An 18,291-nucleotide genomic window follows, 5' to 3' on the forward strand; every position below is an offset into this window, starting at 1 on the left:
CCTCGGACTAATTGACCTGTTGGAAGGCTAAGAGCTAATAGACGTGAATCACAATTCTAGAACAAGAGGATATACCACTGTGCAAATTGTGGTGAAGCTAGTCATACACAGAGGACCTGCAGAAACCCAAAACCATCATGAAAGTGGCTGTAAATGTTAGAACAGGTGACATTTTTAGTTATTTTGACCCCTTTGTAATTTTTTGGGCAAAGGGTTTAATGTAAATGATGCACAACATGCAGAGGGTGTAAGTAATATGTACTGTATGCATGGGTTGTAAGCTTTTTGGGTGACAAGCAAACATTAAGTGCAAGTATGACCTTAATGTTGACTTGTCATTCAATACAGAAAATGCTGTTATTGTCAGTGGAAATGTGGTTTGTAGTAATGGTTAGAGTAACGTTGTTAATAGCTATCATTTTGTTGTCAATGTCAATGTTAAATAGTGAATGATATTGTGCAACCAATCTTCTGAACTCCTTCACATTATTGCCCTGTAATGAATGAAGATGTTTTATTAACTTGACCTTTATGCCATTTTCACTTGGTTACGTCTAATATTAGTGACTGGTTCTTTGGAACTCGACTTTGCAGCTTAGGTTTAGTCATCATATACAAATGTGTTGTGATTCTATATAATTGTGTTGTCAACATACTTCCAATGTTGCTTGATTCCTTGATCAGTGGCTAGTTCCCTTCATTCCCCTGAACAAAAGTTCCAGTGTTTGTGTTGTCAATTCATACGATGACATTGTCATTATGGTTTAAAGTGTTGTGCACGTGCATGTCGCAGGAATAACATCCTCATGTCCGGATCAGTTTCCCCTGACTACAACATCCAGTTTCCATGTTGTTAATTAATTTGATCATGTTGTCATTATATATAGAAGTGTTGTCATCTTATATAATTATGGGAAACATCTGATTTGCCCCACTTCCCTATCTGTTGCCCCTGAATGCGACTTGCAGCTTTATGTGTCATTAACTGCTATGATAGTGTTGTTACTATATTTAAATTTGTTGTCACTTCAGCTACCCAAGTTTCTCCATTGCTCTCCCGATTCAAACTTCCACTTTCGGTGTTAACTCAAATGATGGTGTCATCACTTCATATGCAAGTGCTGTTTAATTTTATGATGGTGTTGTCATTATATATGAAAATATTGTCAATGTGCAAAATAAGGAGGACATCTGATTACCCCATTTTCCTATATAGGGTATCCCCAAAAGCAAACTTTCCAGTTTCCATGTTGTCATTATATATGAAAGTGTTTTCATTATCTTCATAAGTGTTGTAAACGCGTAACTCCTATTTTTATGAAAGTCTTTAGCCCATGTTTCATTTTTGATTGGCTGAAACACAAATTACTAGTTTACGTGTAGTTAACATATATGAAGGAGTTGTCCTTCTTAATGAAAGTGATGTCAACGTCCCTATCAAGGGTCTACATTTCAAAACAACTAAAACATGTAATGAACTTACCTAATAGCATGGTGTCAATAAATACGGAAATGGTGTTAAACCATTTATAATAGTTGTCAACGTGGTTCATACATTATCAGAACTTGAATTTCTTACAATATAAGTGGTGTTTCCAAAGTATACGCACATACCAAACATAAGATCACCATTTGGCAAATGGTTTGTTTCTGTACAAAACAAGCGGTTCATATGTAGTATAAAGCCTAACACCGATCGCAAACAACCATGTATACTACTTAGATAAATACTGCCGCTTTGTGGTCTTTTTTTCTTCTTGAAGCAGCTTCAAAGCTTCAATGCTATTACCATTTCCCTCATGGTTAACCAACCACCACAATAGGTCACGTCTAAATATAGTGACTTGTTCATTTGTGTAATCTAACACCGCAGTCTCTCCTGGGTAGAAAAAGTCATTCATAAATTGTTAGTCAACTGAAAACAATTTATATTCAATAATGATTGGTCAGAGTCAATGGCACTCACAAGTTGGTTTGTTGTGGAATGGGAGGCATAATTATGTCTGCCTTTGGCTTCTTCCCAATGAGCTCTGGTTTGACCAATTCAATTATATCATAAAAGCGATCCCTCTAAACATAAACACATGACCATAGTAAGTAACAAATTTATATAAGTAACAAATTAATATAATAATAACATCATTATTAAGGTTCTCTTATTTAGTTCTTACACATGCATTGTGAGTAGCTCCTTTTGGATCCTCCAGAAATCTTTTTTTCTTGCCTTTCTTCTACTTAACACCATCGACCTTCATCAAATCAAGCACATAAAAATTCAATATCTTCAGCTAGAGGACATAACAGAACCAATTGTTAGTCACAAGAGCAGGCCCAAAAATCAGATCACAATCTCCTATGTTGTACCCAACATGCTCAGGTAATATTTGTTTCTTGTGCTCAGAAGCCCTCCAATTAACAGGACGTGACACCATTTTCAACTGCAATTTAAGCTTGTGTTAAAAACAGGCAAATATCGATAAGGCAATGAAATAAGTTATTCATCTAACCATGAAGTAGGCATCAAACAAGTGTCTTTTCACATTTCCTTCCTCTTTCATATCAGCCATCAAGGTCTTACATACAAGCGACATTAGCTGCGTGTTTATTTTCTGGATTCCACCCAGTGAAAGTAGTTCTTCCCGAGTGAGTACCTCATCATGCATATCAACTATTGGCCCGAAAAAGGAACAAAAAATAATTCAGTCCTGGATATTATTTTGTTGTCAACTCATATAGGTGACGGGTGAAAACATAATGAAAAGTTGTCATTTTATAATAACTTACTGGTCACCCTGATCCCATCCCATGGAGGCATCCTGGATATGATTTTAAAAAATTTGTCCTTATCCTCCAAAGTCCTCTTTCTCTTATGCATTTCCTTCATCCAGATCCATGGAGATCTAACCGTTGGTTTAATCACCCTCTTTGATCTTCAGAGTTGTTGTCCCTCCTCCGCTCCTTCCCCACTCACATCACAGATTGCTTGTCCTTCATTGGTAGCCTCATCATCACCACCTTCTCCTTCTCCTTCTTCTTCACCGGCAGATTTATCCTTGTCACCTTCTCCTCTTCCTTCTTCTTCACTGGCAGATTTATCATCCTCAACTTCTTCTATTCCATCTTCTTTACTGCTACATTTATCATTGTCTCCCTCTCCTCCTCCTTCTTCTTGTACAGATTTATCCTCTTCTCCTCCTTCTATGGGCGACTCATCATTATTCCCACTTACATTGTCCTCAAAATCTTTATCAATGTGAAAACTGTCATCACCTCTTCCAACTCCTTTTTCTTCCACCTCAATTGGCTCCTTACTTCCCTCTTGGATGCTTTTTTATGTGCCTCTTTTGTCAGCTGAACCTTCAGCAACTCTTCCGCAATTATAGTGAGTAGTCTTTTATTGCTCTCATCAATAATAGTCACCAATTGCCCATAAAGATTGTTCAGCTCCTGCAACAAATACCATCAAATTCAACATAATCCGCATACTAAACAACTAAAAACACTAGACAAAGTAACATATACCGGGTCTAGATAAGGAACTCCTACTCTGTCCTCTTACCCCACTTTCACATCTCTTTGTGTCCCTCCAAACAACAATCCTACGTTGCTCTCCCTCTCTATTTTAACAACTTCTTTAACTCTCCTCATTCCAATACTCAATAGCATTTGCAGCATCATGCACATCATTTTTTTCAGCCTGAAGTGCTCGTAAAAATATATCTGCAACATGAAATAAATAAAATTATACAAATATCAATTAAATCAAACATTGACAAATTACATTACATTACATACCAACAGCAAGTACACACAGCTGCTCACATTAGAGCTCCCACCACTTCTGAATGCTTTAACATAAGCCTTCAACTCTTTCGCTAAGTCCTTCATAATATATAGCCCAATCATAATGCTCAAACCCATTCATAGTGCAAGCCATCAACTTCAGTAACCGGTCACTTACTTTATCCCTTGAATTTGGACATAGAAAGGTTCCAAGGGTGTAAAACATAAACAAAAACTCAAATTTATCATCATGTTGTCTAGATTTAATGTCATTTAATATCTTGGTAAATGACACTTTATAGTACTCCCTCTTCAATTGTTGATATGTTGGATTATTTTCATCTATTTTGGCCTTCACTACTTCCCCAGTGTTAGGGACACAAAGCAATATTTTAACATCTTCTTACTTGAATTCCTTTGAAATGCCCCTAATTCTGAATTCATGTGTTGCTGGATTATATGAACGAAGAAAAGTCACTAGTAGGTCATGTGGGAGTCTCTCACATGCTACATGCAGCAACTTTGAGAACCCTATCTTCTCTACTCTCTCCCTCAAACTTGCATTATCATTTACAAAGTCCGCCAATGACCTGAATTAGGGCAGAGAGCACCGGGTTTGGAATGGAATTTTGTTCTTCCTTGTTTTCTTCCTCTCAGGCCTTGATTCCCTAGCCTTGTCGTTATACCTCTTTTTTTCCTCCTCACACAACTCTTTCTATGCGTTTGACATTTCCTTATTCTGTTCCTTAAAACGCTTTGTCCTCTTTCCCCCTTAATTTCTCATAAAAATCCTTCGTAAACAACATGAATATATTCTGTACTAATTTCGATGAATCTCCTTCCAAGACCATCTTCACTCTTCTGCATATAAACAGTCATTGATGCTCAACTATTGTCATTCACTATACAGTCATTGTCAATCGTAATATAAACATTCAAAATATCATCTTCAACAATCACTAGTACTCAAATGTTGTCATTCACTATGCAATAGTTGTCAATTGCTACACCTATGTAATAACTTTCACTTACAGATGTTGTCACCCTCACACACAAATTAGCCAAAAATGATTATGCAAAAAGTAATCACCAAAATATAACGTTTCCTCACCTCATTCAGTATAGTAAGGCTGAATCTTTAATTAACAATAAAATCATTCCAAAAATCATCTAAAACAGTCACTTGTACTCAAATGTTGTCATTCACTGTGCATTCGTTGTCACTCGCAATAAACCATTCAAAAATTCATCTTAAGTAGTTACTACTAGTCAAATGTTGTCACTCACTATGCATTCGTTGCCACTCGCAATAAAAACATTCAAAAATTCATTATGAGGAGTCACTACTACTCAAATGTTGTCATTCACTATGAATTTGTTGTCAATCGCAGTAATAACATTCAAAAAATTATCTTCAGCAGTCACTCGTACTCAAATGTTGTCATTCACTATGCATTCATTGTCACTCACAATAAAAACATTCAAAAATTCATCTTCACCAATCTCTAGTACTCAAATGTTATCATTCACTATGAAATCGTTGCCAATTCCTACACCTATGTAACAAACTCCACTAACAGATGTTGTCACCATCAAACACCAATTACACAAAAATGATCATGCAAAAACTATTGACAAAATAAATCGGTGCCTAGCCTCATTTGGTACACTGAGGCTTAATCTTTAATTAACAATAAGATCATTCAAACAATCATCTTAAGCAGTTACTCATGCTAAAATGTTGTCATTCACTATTCAGTTATTGTCAATCACTATACCTATGTAATAAATTCTACTAACAAATGTTCTCACCATCAAACACCAATTAGCCAAAATGATCATGCAAAAATTATTAACAAAATAAATTGTTCCCTCTTCTCATTCAGTATCGTGAGGCTTAATCTTTCTTTCATTAACAAACAAATCATTCAAAAATCATCTGAAATCAACTTACCTTCGCGTGATTGACCCATTAGTTCAGCCTAATAACCTTATTACTCTCTAAAATCTCTAATCTCTGATGTAATTGATTGTCCAATAACAACCACCGTGCAAATAAAATAAATAATCAACTTACCAGACCCTACTAATGATGATGATTCTTCCCCTCACACCGACAGTACTCCTCCGACAGTGACTGCTCCACTCATAGCTACGATGTTCCCCTGAAGGCGATACCGCTTCCTCTCACCGTCACGACGGCCGATGGCTGTTCCTCACAGGCATGATGTTCCTTCCCCTCACAGCAACTGGCGATTGTGGTGCAAAGATGTGGGCACAGGAAGTTTCACAACGGCACAGTGCAAATAACCTCTCCCGCGTTCCGTCTTTTTTTTTTTTTTCAAATTTTATTCAGGGGCAATTCTGTCTTTGGCTAACATTTGCAAATGCCAGATCAGTACACCAGGTCTGATATGGTATTTTGCTTTTCACATGCACTTATCTGGGTTTTCACATATTTAAGGGTATTTTCCTGTCTTTTTCTCTAATTTTTTTTTCCCAGAAATTATTCACAGAATCATCATGATTTTTTGACCTGCAGAATCATATTTTATCCAAATACGCCGGTAGGAATTGGAAAGGGCAATTACCGCCATACATTTCGAGTTTTATTCTTTTCCCAATGGCGCTTTGGCGGGAAAGCTGAGAGCTGCGAAGTAACAGAGAAAAACTTCGAAATACAATCATATTCGGATTTTGACAGAGGAAAATGGAGGAAAGTAGCTCCGACAACGATTTGCTGAGGATCTTAGGAGCCATTAGATCCTCTGAGGCAAGCTTACTTTAGCTATTTACTTCATTCCGATAACTATTTCTTGTCAAACCTTGGATTTTCTAGAACCATGCGTTGGAATGCATCTGTTGTTTCCCCCCTCTTTTGATCCAACTCTGAATTGCATGTTCTTGTGGTATAATGCTCCAACTGTGGCCTTAGTTGTTTCATTAATAGAAATCTTTATTTAGTCCCGTTGATTGTGGTTATGATGTTAGGGTTACAGTGGGTATATTATTATTATTATTATTATTATTATTATTATTATTATTATTATTATTTTTTGGTTGGAAGTGTCAAGTTTCAGAGAAAACCATTGATATTGAGATTTTTATTGATAAGAAACCAAGAAACCTATCCTTTACTATGAATCCAGAAATTGATTATTGAAAGAAATGAGCTATGCGCAATGTTTAGCATTCTCGTTCTATGTATATTTGATATTGCTGTAAATGTCCGAGTCTGAAGCTATTTTGTTTCCAGATTGCCACCCTTATGGTAATTTATGTCTTGGTTAGTGCTACGACAAAATATCCTGGTTTTAGCCAATATTGTGATATTTTACATTGGATTTCTTGTAAATCCTTCTAGCATTATTAGTTTTTGATTACATTTTTTTTTTTTTTTTTGGGTGACACATGGACACAGATCGTTGAGAATCGAGTTCAGCTATTTACCGAGCTTGGAAATTTAGATTTCAAGGATATATCCAACTTTACTTCACTTGTGGACTGCCTCATAGTATCCTTGACATTAGCTATCTTTTGCTCGCTGAAGATGGATGCTTACATCTGTCCATTGGAATTGATTTCTGTGATTTCCAACTGAACAATATTTATTGTGTAAGGTCTTTTCGAGTTCCCTTTTGAGACCCGCCATTGATACTTTTACACAAATATAATGTAAGGCTTGCCTAAACCAGTTGTAGACTTTGCGCTTGATCACTTGTAGTTTTTTCTGTTATTTGTGTCTCATGTGCTTGTTAAATTCTTATGTCCTGCCTCTTGTTCCTAATTTGAAATTTAAATGATATTGATTTAGAAAACATCTGAATGAATGCAGGCAACATGTAAGAACTAATGTTTGTCTTGACTAATAAAGCGTCTTAGCTTGGCTAAGAGTTAGAATCTTAAATTTAACATGATTTTGAACTAGCAGCTTCCAAGCCCTATTTTCTCCTCATGTTGTATGTATTAATGTGAATGACTTTTTCTGGCAAATCAAAATGCATAAATAATTTACAGTATTTTTAGTTTTAAAATTACATGGAATGATGATATTTTTAATCAGAGCAAAGAGTCTTCCTAGATGTGTGAGTTTTTTAAGTGTATCACCGGATGGAATTTGGTTATCCTAAGGTGTCCTTGAAATTCGGGGAGAAATATCCAAGTTCCAACTCATTGGATGAATAAATGTTTATGCTGGAATGCTGCAACAACTCAAAGTTCTAGTATATCTTCCTGAATTTAATGTCTTTATTATTTTTCTAACCCGTTTTGTGATTTGATTTGAAATGATCACAAATTGCTTTAGTTTATATGATTTAGGAGATGGTTGATTGAAAACAAGGTCAGTGAATTAAAGGCAATGCTATAAGTGTAAAGTGTCATTTTATAAGCGAATCTGCTGGGCATTTCCTTTATTCTGCATTACTATGAAATGATGAAAGTTTGTATGTGTGTCTGTATATAATAAAAAATAAGTTTTGATATAAACATAATAACAGCAAATTGGATTGCAACTTTAATTATGATACCTTGCTTCACATTTAAGAAATTGAAGATTGAAGTAGTATTTGACCATTTTAGGTTAACAACATTAGCAGGTTACTGTTTTCCCTTTCAAATGCTCTGTAAAATTTGTTGGTAGAAATGCTTGTGCTTGGAAAGAATAAAGATCAAATTTATGGCAATACTGTGAAATCAAATCTCACATCTTTTTTTATCCTTGTCAACCTTTGGTGACCTATATTTATTATTAGCATACTATTTCAATGCTATTTCAAATGTGTGCTTTTTGCTTCCACCTTAACTACAAGCTAGGCATTTTGGGAAGATTTTACGTGTTTGGATGTCACACAGTGCATGCTAAACAGAAGTATTATTCAATTGGCGTTGAAGTATGTTGAGTTTGACCTTCATAGCAGCAGCATATTGAAGATTCTCAACCTTGGAATTAAGGTACATAGGCTTTCATCTGTTCTTTGTATTTGATCTTTAATCCAGATCCATATGATCGCACGTGTCAATTTCTAGCTGTATGGTAAAATATTTCTTCGCAATGCATTCTTCTATCAGGCAAACGCTTGGTGCAGTAAGCATCTAAAAATGACTCTTTTGTCAAACCAAGAATCTCAGGAAGAGGAACATGTCTCTGTATTTTATCAGGTATGAGTTATATGTCACCAACTGAGGCATAATGAGTTTTCATGGTTTTAATTCGTTAAAATTTTCCTTATTTCTGCTGAGCACTCGACATGTTCCTTCCGTGTAGGGTATTTTTAGTCACAAATATGGAAATGAATGCGAGAATCTGAAACAGATAATATTGATGCATCATTAGCTCTTGAGTGTTGGGAAAGTGTACATGAACATGAATTAAATATCCTATCTTCAATTAATGCCATAATATGCCACAAGAATTTATTTCAATCATCATCAATGTTGGTAAGTGTGGCAAGCAATTACTCAAGTGACCATAAAAAATGACATTTGAAATATCAAGAGGGTAGAAAAGGAGACAAGACTTATCATGTCAACGAGTATTTACAAGAGAAGTACAACTAGACAAGGCTAGCATAGTAGTAAGCATTGCAAAATTCTAATCTCATGTCACCGAAAGAAAATATAATCTTAGACATAACACTCTTATTATACCTTGTTACAAATAAAACCCCATTAAAAACAAATCCAAACCTAAAATCTCATATTGCTGCACACCTGTACTAAATCATGATTCAGTAGTTTGTTGTCCAAAAAAAATCATGATTCAGTAGTTTGCTGTCCAAAAAAATCATGATTCAGTAGTTTGGTTTTTAATATCATCAAGTCAAGAACTTTAGCAGTTAGTGATCCCTTCAACAACATCTATGATTACATCTGCCAGAAGTTTTCAGCCGGCTTCCCATGAGTGACTCTCTTAGCATTTTTCCAGCCCCTTAGTCACTTGCACAGCTTGTTTACATAGCTCCTCAAAGTTTGCTACCTACTCTTAAGTAGTCCTTTCTATTTGTTGAGGTGGTGAAGCAGGCTGGAAAAGCCAACGCTCTGGCAGGTTGGCATTTTGCCAACCCAAGCCTGCTTAAGATGGGTTGAACCCCCCCCTCTTTTTTTTTTTTTTTAATATTTCAAAATATTTTATTTTAATTTTTAAAATTAAGTCATAAACTTTTACAGACGAAATTCAATTTGTTTCTGTATTTTCATGAACCTACATAATTAAACTCTTCCCAGAACTTACAAATAAACATATAATCTATTTTATATAATTATGTTTTTTACCACCACTCTTTTACATAATTATTATATTAATATAAACATGATGAATCATTAGTGAATATTAGAAATCAAGCATACAACCAAGTTACTAACATAAAATAAGGCTATGTTTAAATTAAGTGCAAAATAATAAATTCTTTTTTATAAAATTTGAAAGAAAAATTTATTAAACAAAGCAGGCTAGCCCATCATGGCGGGAGCCAGTTGAAAAGGCCTGAATCAAAATGGGCTCCCGTTTTGCCAAGCTGAACTTGCCATTTATGGCAGTTTGGGCCTACACTCCATCAAAGCACAACGATTAGCACTAAAGTCATTAATTTACTTTTGTTTTTCTTCAAAATCAAGGTCCCAAATTACACACAAAACTGCACACTATTCATGTTTAAGGTCACTTGCTAAGAGAGCTGTTTGGCTTGCTATTATATGTCGATGTTGCTTTTAATCCTTTCATTTTTTATTCCTTACATGATTATTATTAATTAAGGTCTTTTATATTGCATCTCTGTTGCTATTTTTTTTGCTGCTGTTAGTATAACTTGTGTTTATTTATTTATTTATTTATTTGTAAGCTTACCTCTTGGGATCTGATTAAATAAAATTGTTAGCACTTGATCCATATAAGAGGGTTCTTATAGTACGATAATATTATGACATAGGACAGTGGAAACTCTAATTATTCATTTGGTATTGGACATGGCTCTACGTTCAGGACACTAATTCTTAACTCATGTATTGCGTCATTTTCACTGGGGCCAGCGTTGCTGTCCTTTAATAATTATAGGCGATTAATTGGATGGTAACAATTACCTCTTTTTATTGTTCATCTGGGGAAAAAGGAAGAAAAATTACATCATTAGTTGTCATGTGTGCCTCCCACAAATGCAAATTGCAGAGATGGTATGACTTAGTTTCTTGAAGAAATGTAAAACAATGAGTGGTAGCTAGCTGTGGAATAGTGGCAAGCATAAAACTTGTCCACAGTTGCTTGTCTCATGCATTGTGATTTGTTTAGTGCAAGTGATTGGACCTCCAGTAACAAAACAAAAATGTGCATCATTCAGTTTGACCGAATTTTCAGTTTTCATGTATTATTGAAAATTTCACTTGCTGATTGTCTTATTGACATCAATTTTTACTTGAGGTAGTTTATTTATATTGTGCAGCTGCTTCTGGAGGCTATGAGGTTTTCTGCATCAACTTTCTTGGCCTTGATGAAATTTCCAGTATTTGATGACAGGGTATTGATGGATGCTGTTGCCAACTTCGTTTTGGAAGCTTTAAGTTTAGCAAAAGCTTCCATATCAGATGTTAAGGTAAGATAGTTTTCTCTGTATATATATCTAGTGACACAGAACACGTCAAATGTCTGAATAGTTTCTTATAAATCAAATAGAATGAGTAGAAGGTATTTAAATGTATGAAATTCTGAATAATCTGAACTCTAATTCCTTATAATAGATGGAAAAGAAACATCACATTACATGAATTTCCGAGAAAAAAAGTAAGATCATTGATAATTCTATCATTTTTTGATGGCCAGAGTTAACTGCATCAATGAGACTTATAGCAAACTGAAAATTTGTGAAGAAACATAATTTGAAAAGAACAGAACGAATAGAGCTAACATTAAATAACAGAAACCCCCCCCCCCCCCAAAAAAAAAAACAAAAAAAAAAAAAGAAGAAAAAAATTCACCACTTTATGCTACATTTATAGACCATACAACCCTTGCTAAGTGAATTAAGCGACTAGAACTAACAGCCTCAACTATTATTCACATATCATTATTTCCTTGACTGATTAAGAAATTCAGAGATGGGGGCATTTTACTGAGAAGATAACTGATATAGATGTGGGAAAGTTTTAGAGAAAGTGTCTCCAATCCAAGCCCTCTCAAAACCGAAATGCAGTGCTATCTCCAACTCGAAAAGACAATATAGATGATAAAGAAGGCTATCCACGATTTAAGTATGGAAGTGTTGTTCTATCAAAAGCAAAATCCACGATTTAAGTATGGAAGTGTTTTTTATTCCCAGGTTTATACTGATTAAATTATGAAATCATAGACTATAGATTTAGTTTTAGGTTCATGCAGTCATAACAAAGCAATGGATTTTCTTCAAATCGTTCAACTTTAAATTGAGTGTCTAAAAGTGAAACATGAACATAAACTGAATGTCAGAGCTTTATTTATATTTTTATTGATGATATCAAGAGTTTTATTAAATAAAGAAAAAAAGATGTTGCATACGAAATCAGATGTTTCAACCTTTAAGATGCTAGAAATTAATCCCTGCTTATTTAGCAAATGGAGTGAGCTATTCATTCCATCATAATAGTGACCATTTCTTATTGATATCTTTCTTTTTTGTTTTTAAAGGCTAATAAATTTTTCTTGTAGATTTTTGTGTTAAAGAAGATATAGTTGATTATTTAGTTATGATTTTGTTATGAACTTGTAAAATTTTGTCCAAAGTTCTCACTGATCGGAGAGAAAAAGAAATTCTCTTGTAAATCATCAGATAGAAATTGGCTGTCTAATGTTCACTCTGGGAATAGTGAGGATTGAGGGAAATCCGTTCTTCTGTTTAATCTTATTCATATTTGTCCCACGATCTAGCATCTATTGTTAAGGATATTTTACTGTCTGTTCCTAAGCAGAAACTTCAATCGTTTGGATCAGAAATATTGAAGGTTGCACACATGATGATTGATGCTGTCATAAAACTATGCAAGGCACTTTCTGAATCAGTAAACTCGGATACCTATGATGTAAAGCTATTGAACCTTGACAAGGATAATAACAAAATGGTCCATGTTATCAACATAACAAGATGTGCAATAGAAAAGTTATCTCAGATTGGTGTCCTTGCTGCTAATGATGGGGGCAATTCAGTTAACATTCTTAATGTGACATGGAAAGGTGTAGTCTCTTTGCTTCAAATTGGTCATAAATATTTAGCAGAAATAGTAAGCATAGCAAATGTACTGGTAGGTTTAATTGCGTTGGTAACTGAGCCTCTGAAATGCGCGGCTGTGGCTTGGTCTTCACCCAAGGATACTGTTTCTAAAACTGAAGCTAAAAGGATTCTGGTGCCAGTGAAATTTTATCTAATTAACGCAGTAAAAATCGCCTCACTGTATCCTCATCAAGCCTATGCAGTATACAGAGACATTATGCTCTGCGTCATCAAGATCACAACTTTAAAGATTGCAACGAGCAATGAAATCTTTCTGGAAAGTGTATGTACAGTGACTACTGAGCTTTTGGAGCAAACAAGCATGGATCTGGCAATGTCTTTGCTAAATTCTGATGAACTGAAATTTGAACAGAAGTCTGAAGTACTGGAGTGGTTGTTCACTAATGAAGGGGATTCTTATTCTACTCTTGATGCTTCGACCTTAGCTAATTGTAGCTTAACATCTACGAATGAGATCTTTGACCTTAGATGTGAAGATATGAACGGAGAAAGAATACTAATGACAGCTCGAGTTGCTTTGTTTATTAATTTCCTGAGATGTTCTCTAGAATTTGATGAAGGCCTAAAATTAGGACTTGCACACAAACTTCAACGGTTTCTTGATATTTTAGTTGAAGAAGATGTATATTCTAACGTACTGTTTTTAAAACTCCCTTTATTGCGTGGGTCTGGGAATACAATCCAGCTGGTTTGGCAACCGCTGTTTACTTCTCTCTTGCATGCAGTCAAAACCTTCATGATTGTGGTCTCTTCAACCGCTGCTTGGGGGGATATGGAGTCATTTTTACTTGAGAATTTCTTTCATCCTCACTCTCTTTGCTGGGAGATAGTGATGGAATGCTGGTGCTTTATGCTGCGACATGCAGAAACAGACTTGGCATATAGCATGATTAGCAAACTGTGTTCGTTACTTAAGCTTCTGGCATCCTCAGAATCTGTTGCCCTTCCTAATTCTTCATTCCGAATATTGGCAAGATCAATATGCTTTTTGCTAACGTATGGTGCAAAACCAATGGTTAATCAGGTCTATATGTCACTTGTTGAAGATGCCACAACTCATTTGTCGTCAATTTTATGTTTGGCCCTGTTCATTGAAGGTTTTCCATTGGATTCATTATCAGATAAGTTGAGAAATACTGCCATTCAAAGAGTCATATCAGACTATTTCGAGTTCATAGACAGCTTTGATGAAGCATCATTGAAGACAAGCATTTCTGGTCTATGTGGCATTCCAGTCTCTATTCTATCTGCTTCTTTGCAATCATTGTAAGTACTTTGTTTTGAGGATATTTTTTCCACTGTGATTTACTGATTTTGGCTAAAATTACTGGCTTACCATATCTGCTATCAATTTGTGTTGACCGTTTCATTAATGGTATTTTCATAGGACATAATTAGGGGTTGTTCAAAATTTAACTGAATCAATGTAACCAAACCGACCAAAACTTGCAAAGAATTAAGTGTGATTGATTTCGAGCCTTTGGAAACTGATTCAATCAATGTGGTTATTGGTTTGGTACACCCTGGGGAATAATTTTTTTATAATTAATTTTTCTCTGGCCTAATCCATTGCCAAGCTTCGGTCCAATCTTGTTCAAAAACTTTTTTAATTTAGTTGTATGCTTTGGGAATAAGATTTAAAATTTTTTCTTCGGTAAAATTATATTTTGCAGAACACAATAATTCCATCAGTAACTATTTTTATTTTAAAAAGTGAATATACATTCAAATTTACTCTGCCTACAAATATTTTCACAAAAATTACATTGAGCATTTCTGAAAGCAATCCAAACTTAGCCAAACTCATCAAAAATCAAACCAATTTGATTTCTAGACTGTAGAATTAGGTCAGCTATGTCCTTAAACCAGTTGTTATGGTTTAGTTTTGTTTTAATCCAATCAAACCTAAACGAACCTATGAATACCCATTAGACGTACACACAGATGGACACAAGACTCCTGTTTAGTGTTGACAGAATTTTATTCAATGTACGTTTGTGAAAAGCGTTGAATATTGCATAGCAAAATTAGCGTTCTGAATTTTGAGCTCCCATGATTTATTCGATCTGATTTGAATATTTTACCAACGGAATTAATTTCTCTATTTTTTTTTTTTTTTTTTTTTTTTTTTTTTTTGCAAATTAATGAACAAAACTTAATCCATGTCAGGGCTAACTATTCTTATCTTTTTCCTGCAGCCAGACCTCTATACCTTATATTGATCCAAGGACCTTGAAGCTTTTGGTGTCAGTTACTCGTAATTTTAAAGGTTCTGAGGACAAAGTAATTAAGGACCATTGTCTTACCCTTTTGGGTGAACTCCTGCAGATGATCTCAAATTTGAGACATCTGTACTCATCAAATGGTATTGAAGAAGCCATCTTGGAGATTGAAAATACCTTTGTCTCAGGGCCAACAGCATCTGATGGCTGCTTGCACAAATGCAAACCACATTTGGCTCAATTCATGGCAGGACTAATACACACAGAATTGTCAGAGATTGATGATGATGATTCAAAGAACTGTGCTGTTCTGAACCTGTTTCACATGCTTTTGAAAGAGAAGCACTGGGCCTTCATTCATTTGGCATTAACAGCATTCGGATATTTCGCCATGCATACCAAGTACAACAAGCTATGGAGATTCGTTCCACCCGATGCAGCCCTTTCATATGATCTAGTTTCAGGAGCAGAATCAGACCAAGATAGATTTACCGAGGAGATCAAGGCATTTCTTAACAAGGAAATGGCTCTTCTCTCAACTGCACCAAACACTGAACAACTTGAGCTGCTTGCAAGAGATGGCCGGGTTCTGAAGCAAATGGTCCATAAAATACCCAACATAGCTGAAGCAGAAGTAAAATGTGTGAGCATGGAAGTTGATGATGATCATAATAACTGTTCCAATAAGAAAAGGAAACTTCGTGATGGGATTATCAAAGGTGTGGAATTGCTTAAGAGTGGTTTGAAGATTATTGGGGATGGTCTTTCCCAGTGGGATCAGAATCAGTTTGGGAACAATGAACTTCATGTCAAGTTCTTGACTCAGTTTGCTCAACTGGAGAATGTAGTTACTCACTTTGGGGAATTGGCTGGCAACAGAGAGTTATGTTCATCCCTTGGTTCAGAGCACTTCTCCTAAAGCTGATTAGCCAATGTTTCAGTTGTATAAAAATCTCAATAGGGATCCTTACCAGTAAAATTCCGTCTCCTTTTTACTTGTACCCTTGCATATTTTATCTTCATTTTTCAAAATCTTCTGTGTTTGTGTGTGTGTTTTCAAATGTGAACGTAAATACAAGATCTGGTCGTTGGCAATGTTTTTGGACAGTACTCCTGCTTAGTGTGAACTGTGAAGACCCCTGAGATCCGCGCACACATTTTTCAAAATCTCGCCTGTGTTTGACTGTGCTTTTCAAACGTAAGTGTACGTACAAGAACCGGTAATTAGCCTTTTTTTTTTTTTTTTATACTAACACCAGTTTTTAATATAAGAGCTTGATAATTAATTTTAAAAAAATTAAAAAAATTAGTTAAGTTGATTATTTGTAATAAATGCATGTTGATTTTTTTAGATTATTTTTTTTAATCATGTTTGTATTGAAAGTTGGAACCATATCTTGGTGAGAATTTCTCACAATGAGTAGGGGAGTAAATTTAATTCTCAATTAATCTTTACATTAAGTACCGAAAGTAGTACTAAATTAGCATGCTTTTAAAAATGAAATCCTTGAAAAAAAAAAGTGTGGGTCTCAATTCACTTTATTTATCATTTCCCTCAAAATTAGCCTACCCAACACAGTGCCTTAGTTATTAAAGTCCACTAATCAAAAGTTATATTAAAACAATCTAGATTTTAATCATTCTAATGTATTCCGTCACTTCAATTACCGAATTACTACGCTGGTCAAGGTCAAAGAAAAAGTACCAAATCATGGCAGAGGCAGATGCTTAGAAGGCTACTTGAGGTTATGAGAATTCGCTAGTACGAATTATGGGCCCAGGAAACAGAATGTACTAGTAAATTTATTTCATCTTGCTATTGTCTAAAATAATTATTTCAAGTTTCCATAATAGACATAATTCAACAATTGGTATTTGAAATGAAAATATTGCATGGCCAAAATATTGCTATTGTTCATTTTGATTATTTTATCTATTTCAGAAAAAATTAATTTGTTAGTCCATATAATTTTTCTTAGTTTTTTCTTTTCATTTGTTTATAGTTTTCTCAACAACGGACGTTCGTTATAATTCATGATAGGCTAATTATGCTTGATGGGGATTTTTTTTTTCGGCCAACGATGTAGATGCTACCAAGTGATGTGTAAATTGCCACAAAATATAAAATGAAAGGGAGGTTATTCTTGAAAAAAAAAAAAGTTCATTTATTTTCAACATAAAAAAAATATAATGCTCATAATCATCCCTTTTCATGTATATATAATCTTTAGTTTGATTGGTTTTGATTTGATTTTAACTTATGTGGCAAAATCAATAGAGGATGTATGCTAAGTGAGAGCCATATTAGTTTTTCTTACAAATTATAAGTGTAGAGATCAATACCTATAATTAAGAAAACTATTAAAACCCGATAAAAAAGAATACGAGAACTTAATTGAGAATGAGGTGAAATAATAAAAACTTGCATATTACTTTGCCAAAATCATAAACTAGTCGTATGTTGTTGAATAGAAATAACAAATGTCGATCTTTCATAATTTGTCATCGCTTCATTATTTTCAAATGGTCTCATTCAAGGACGTAAAAAATTATAATGTGATAAGAGAATCCATTAAAAGATATCTTCTAATCAAATTCCAATTAGGAATTTGTTAGAAAAATGAAAAATGGAAAATAATGCGGAAACTTTGTGGAGTCAGTGCTTCCTCTTTCCATTGATTTTGCCTAATATCAATTTTCCGCCATTTTCTTCTCCTTTTAAGATTCCAGCGATGTATAGGAAAACAATGAGAAACGTTACTTCAATTTCTCTTCGTCTTCCCAATCCACGTCTGGCAATTCATGAGCACAACAAGAATTTTGTTACAGGATTCACATTGGTAATTAATTTTGCTTCCCCCCTTTTTTAATCAATGAATCATTGCACATTCCCTTCTGAGTTCTTCTTTGTTTTTTCACATCAAAAATCAATTTTGAGATATTAAATTCTAGGTAAGGATTGAAAATATATTATGGTCTTCAATGTTTCATATTGATTATTCTACGTTTTTTTCTTCTGTAATTCAATAGGAATA

At 34.5% G+C, this 18,291-nt stretch overlaps 1 protein-coding gene across 1 annotated transcript; it reads left to right on the forward strand.

The window, feature by feature from the left end:
• The first annotated feature begins 7,230 nt into the window (after positions 1-7,230).
• LOC114750374 (uncharacterized) lies at positions 7,231-16,175 on the forward strand. The gene is made up of 6 exons (XM_028938971.1): positions 7,231-7,297; positions 8,599-8,736; positions 8,854-8,943; positions 11,217-11,366; positions 12,715-14,300; positions 15,233-16,175. Exons 2-6 carry the CDS (start codon positions 8,641-8,643, stop codon positions 16,173-16,175), a joined length of 2,865 nt encoding a protein of 954 aa, XP_028794804.1. The 5' UTR covers positions 7,231-7,297; positions 8,599-8,640.
• Positions 16,176-18,291: the final 2,116 nt, after the last annotated feature.

This window comes from Neltuma alba, unplaced genomic scaffold, assembly GCF_004799145.2.
Source record: "Neltuma alba isolate B1F8T4 unplaced genomic scaffold, ASM479914v2 tig00001082_pilon, whole genome shotgun sequence".
NCBI classification, from domain to species: Eukaryota; Viridiplantae; Streptophyta; class Magnoliopsida; order Fabales; family Fabaceae; genus Neltuma; species Neltuma alba.

Coding starts and splice junctions, on each gene's coding strand:
- LOC114750374 (XM_028938971.1), top strand. CDS start 8,641: ATGCTAAACAGAAGTATTATTCAATTGGCGTTGAAGTATGTTGAGTTT. Junction 8,737..8,853: donor TTCTCAACCTTGGAATTAAG/GTACATAGGCTT, acceptor TTCTTCTATCAG/GCAAACGCTTGGTGCAGTAA. Junction 8,944..11,216: donor ATGTCTCTGTATTTTATCAG/GTATGAGTTATA, acceptor TATATTGTGCAG/CTGCTTCTGGAGGCTATGAG.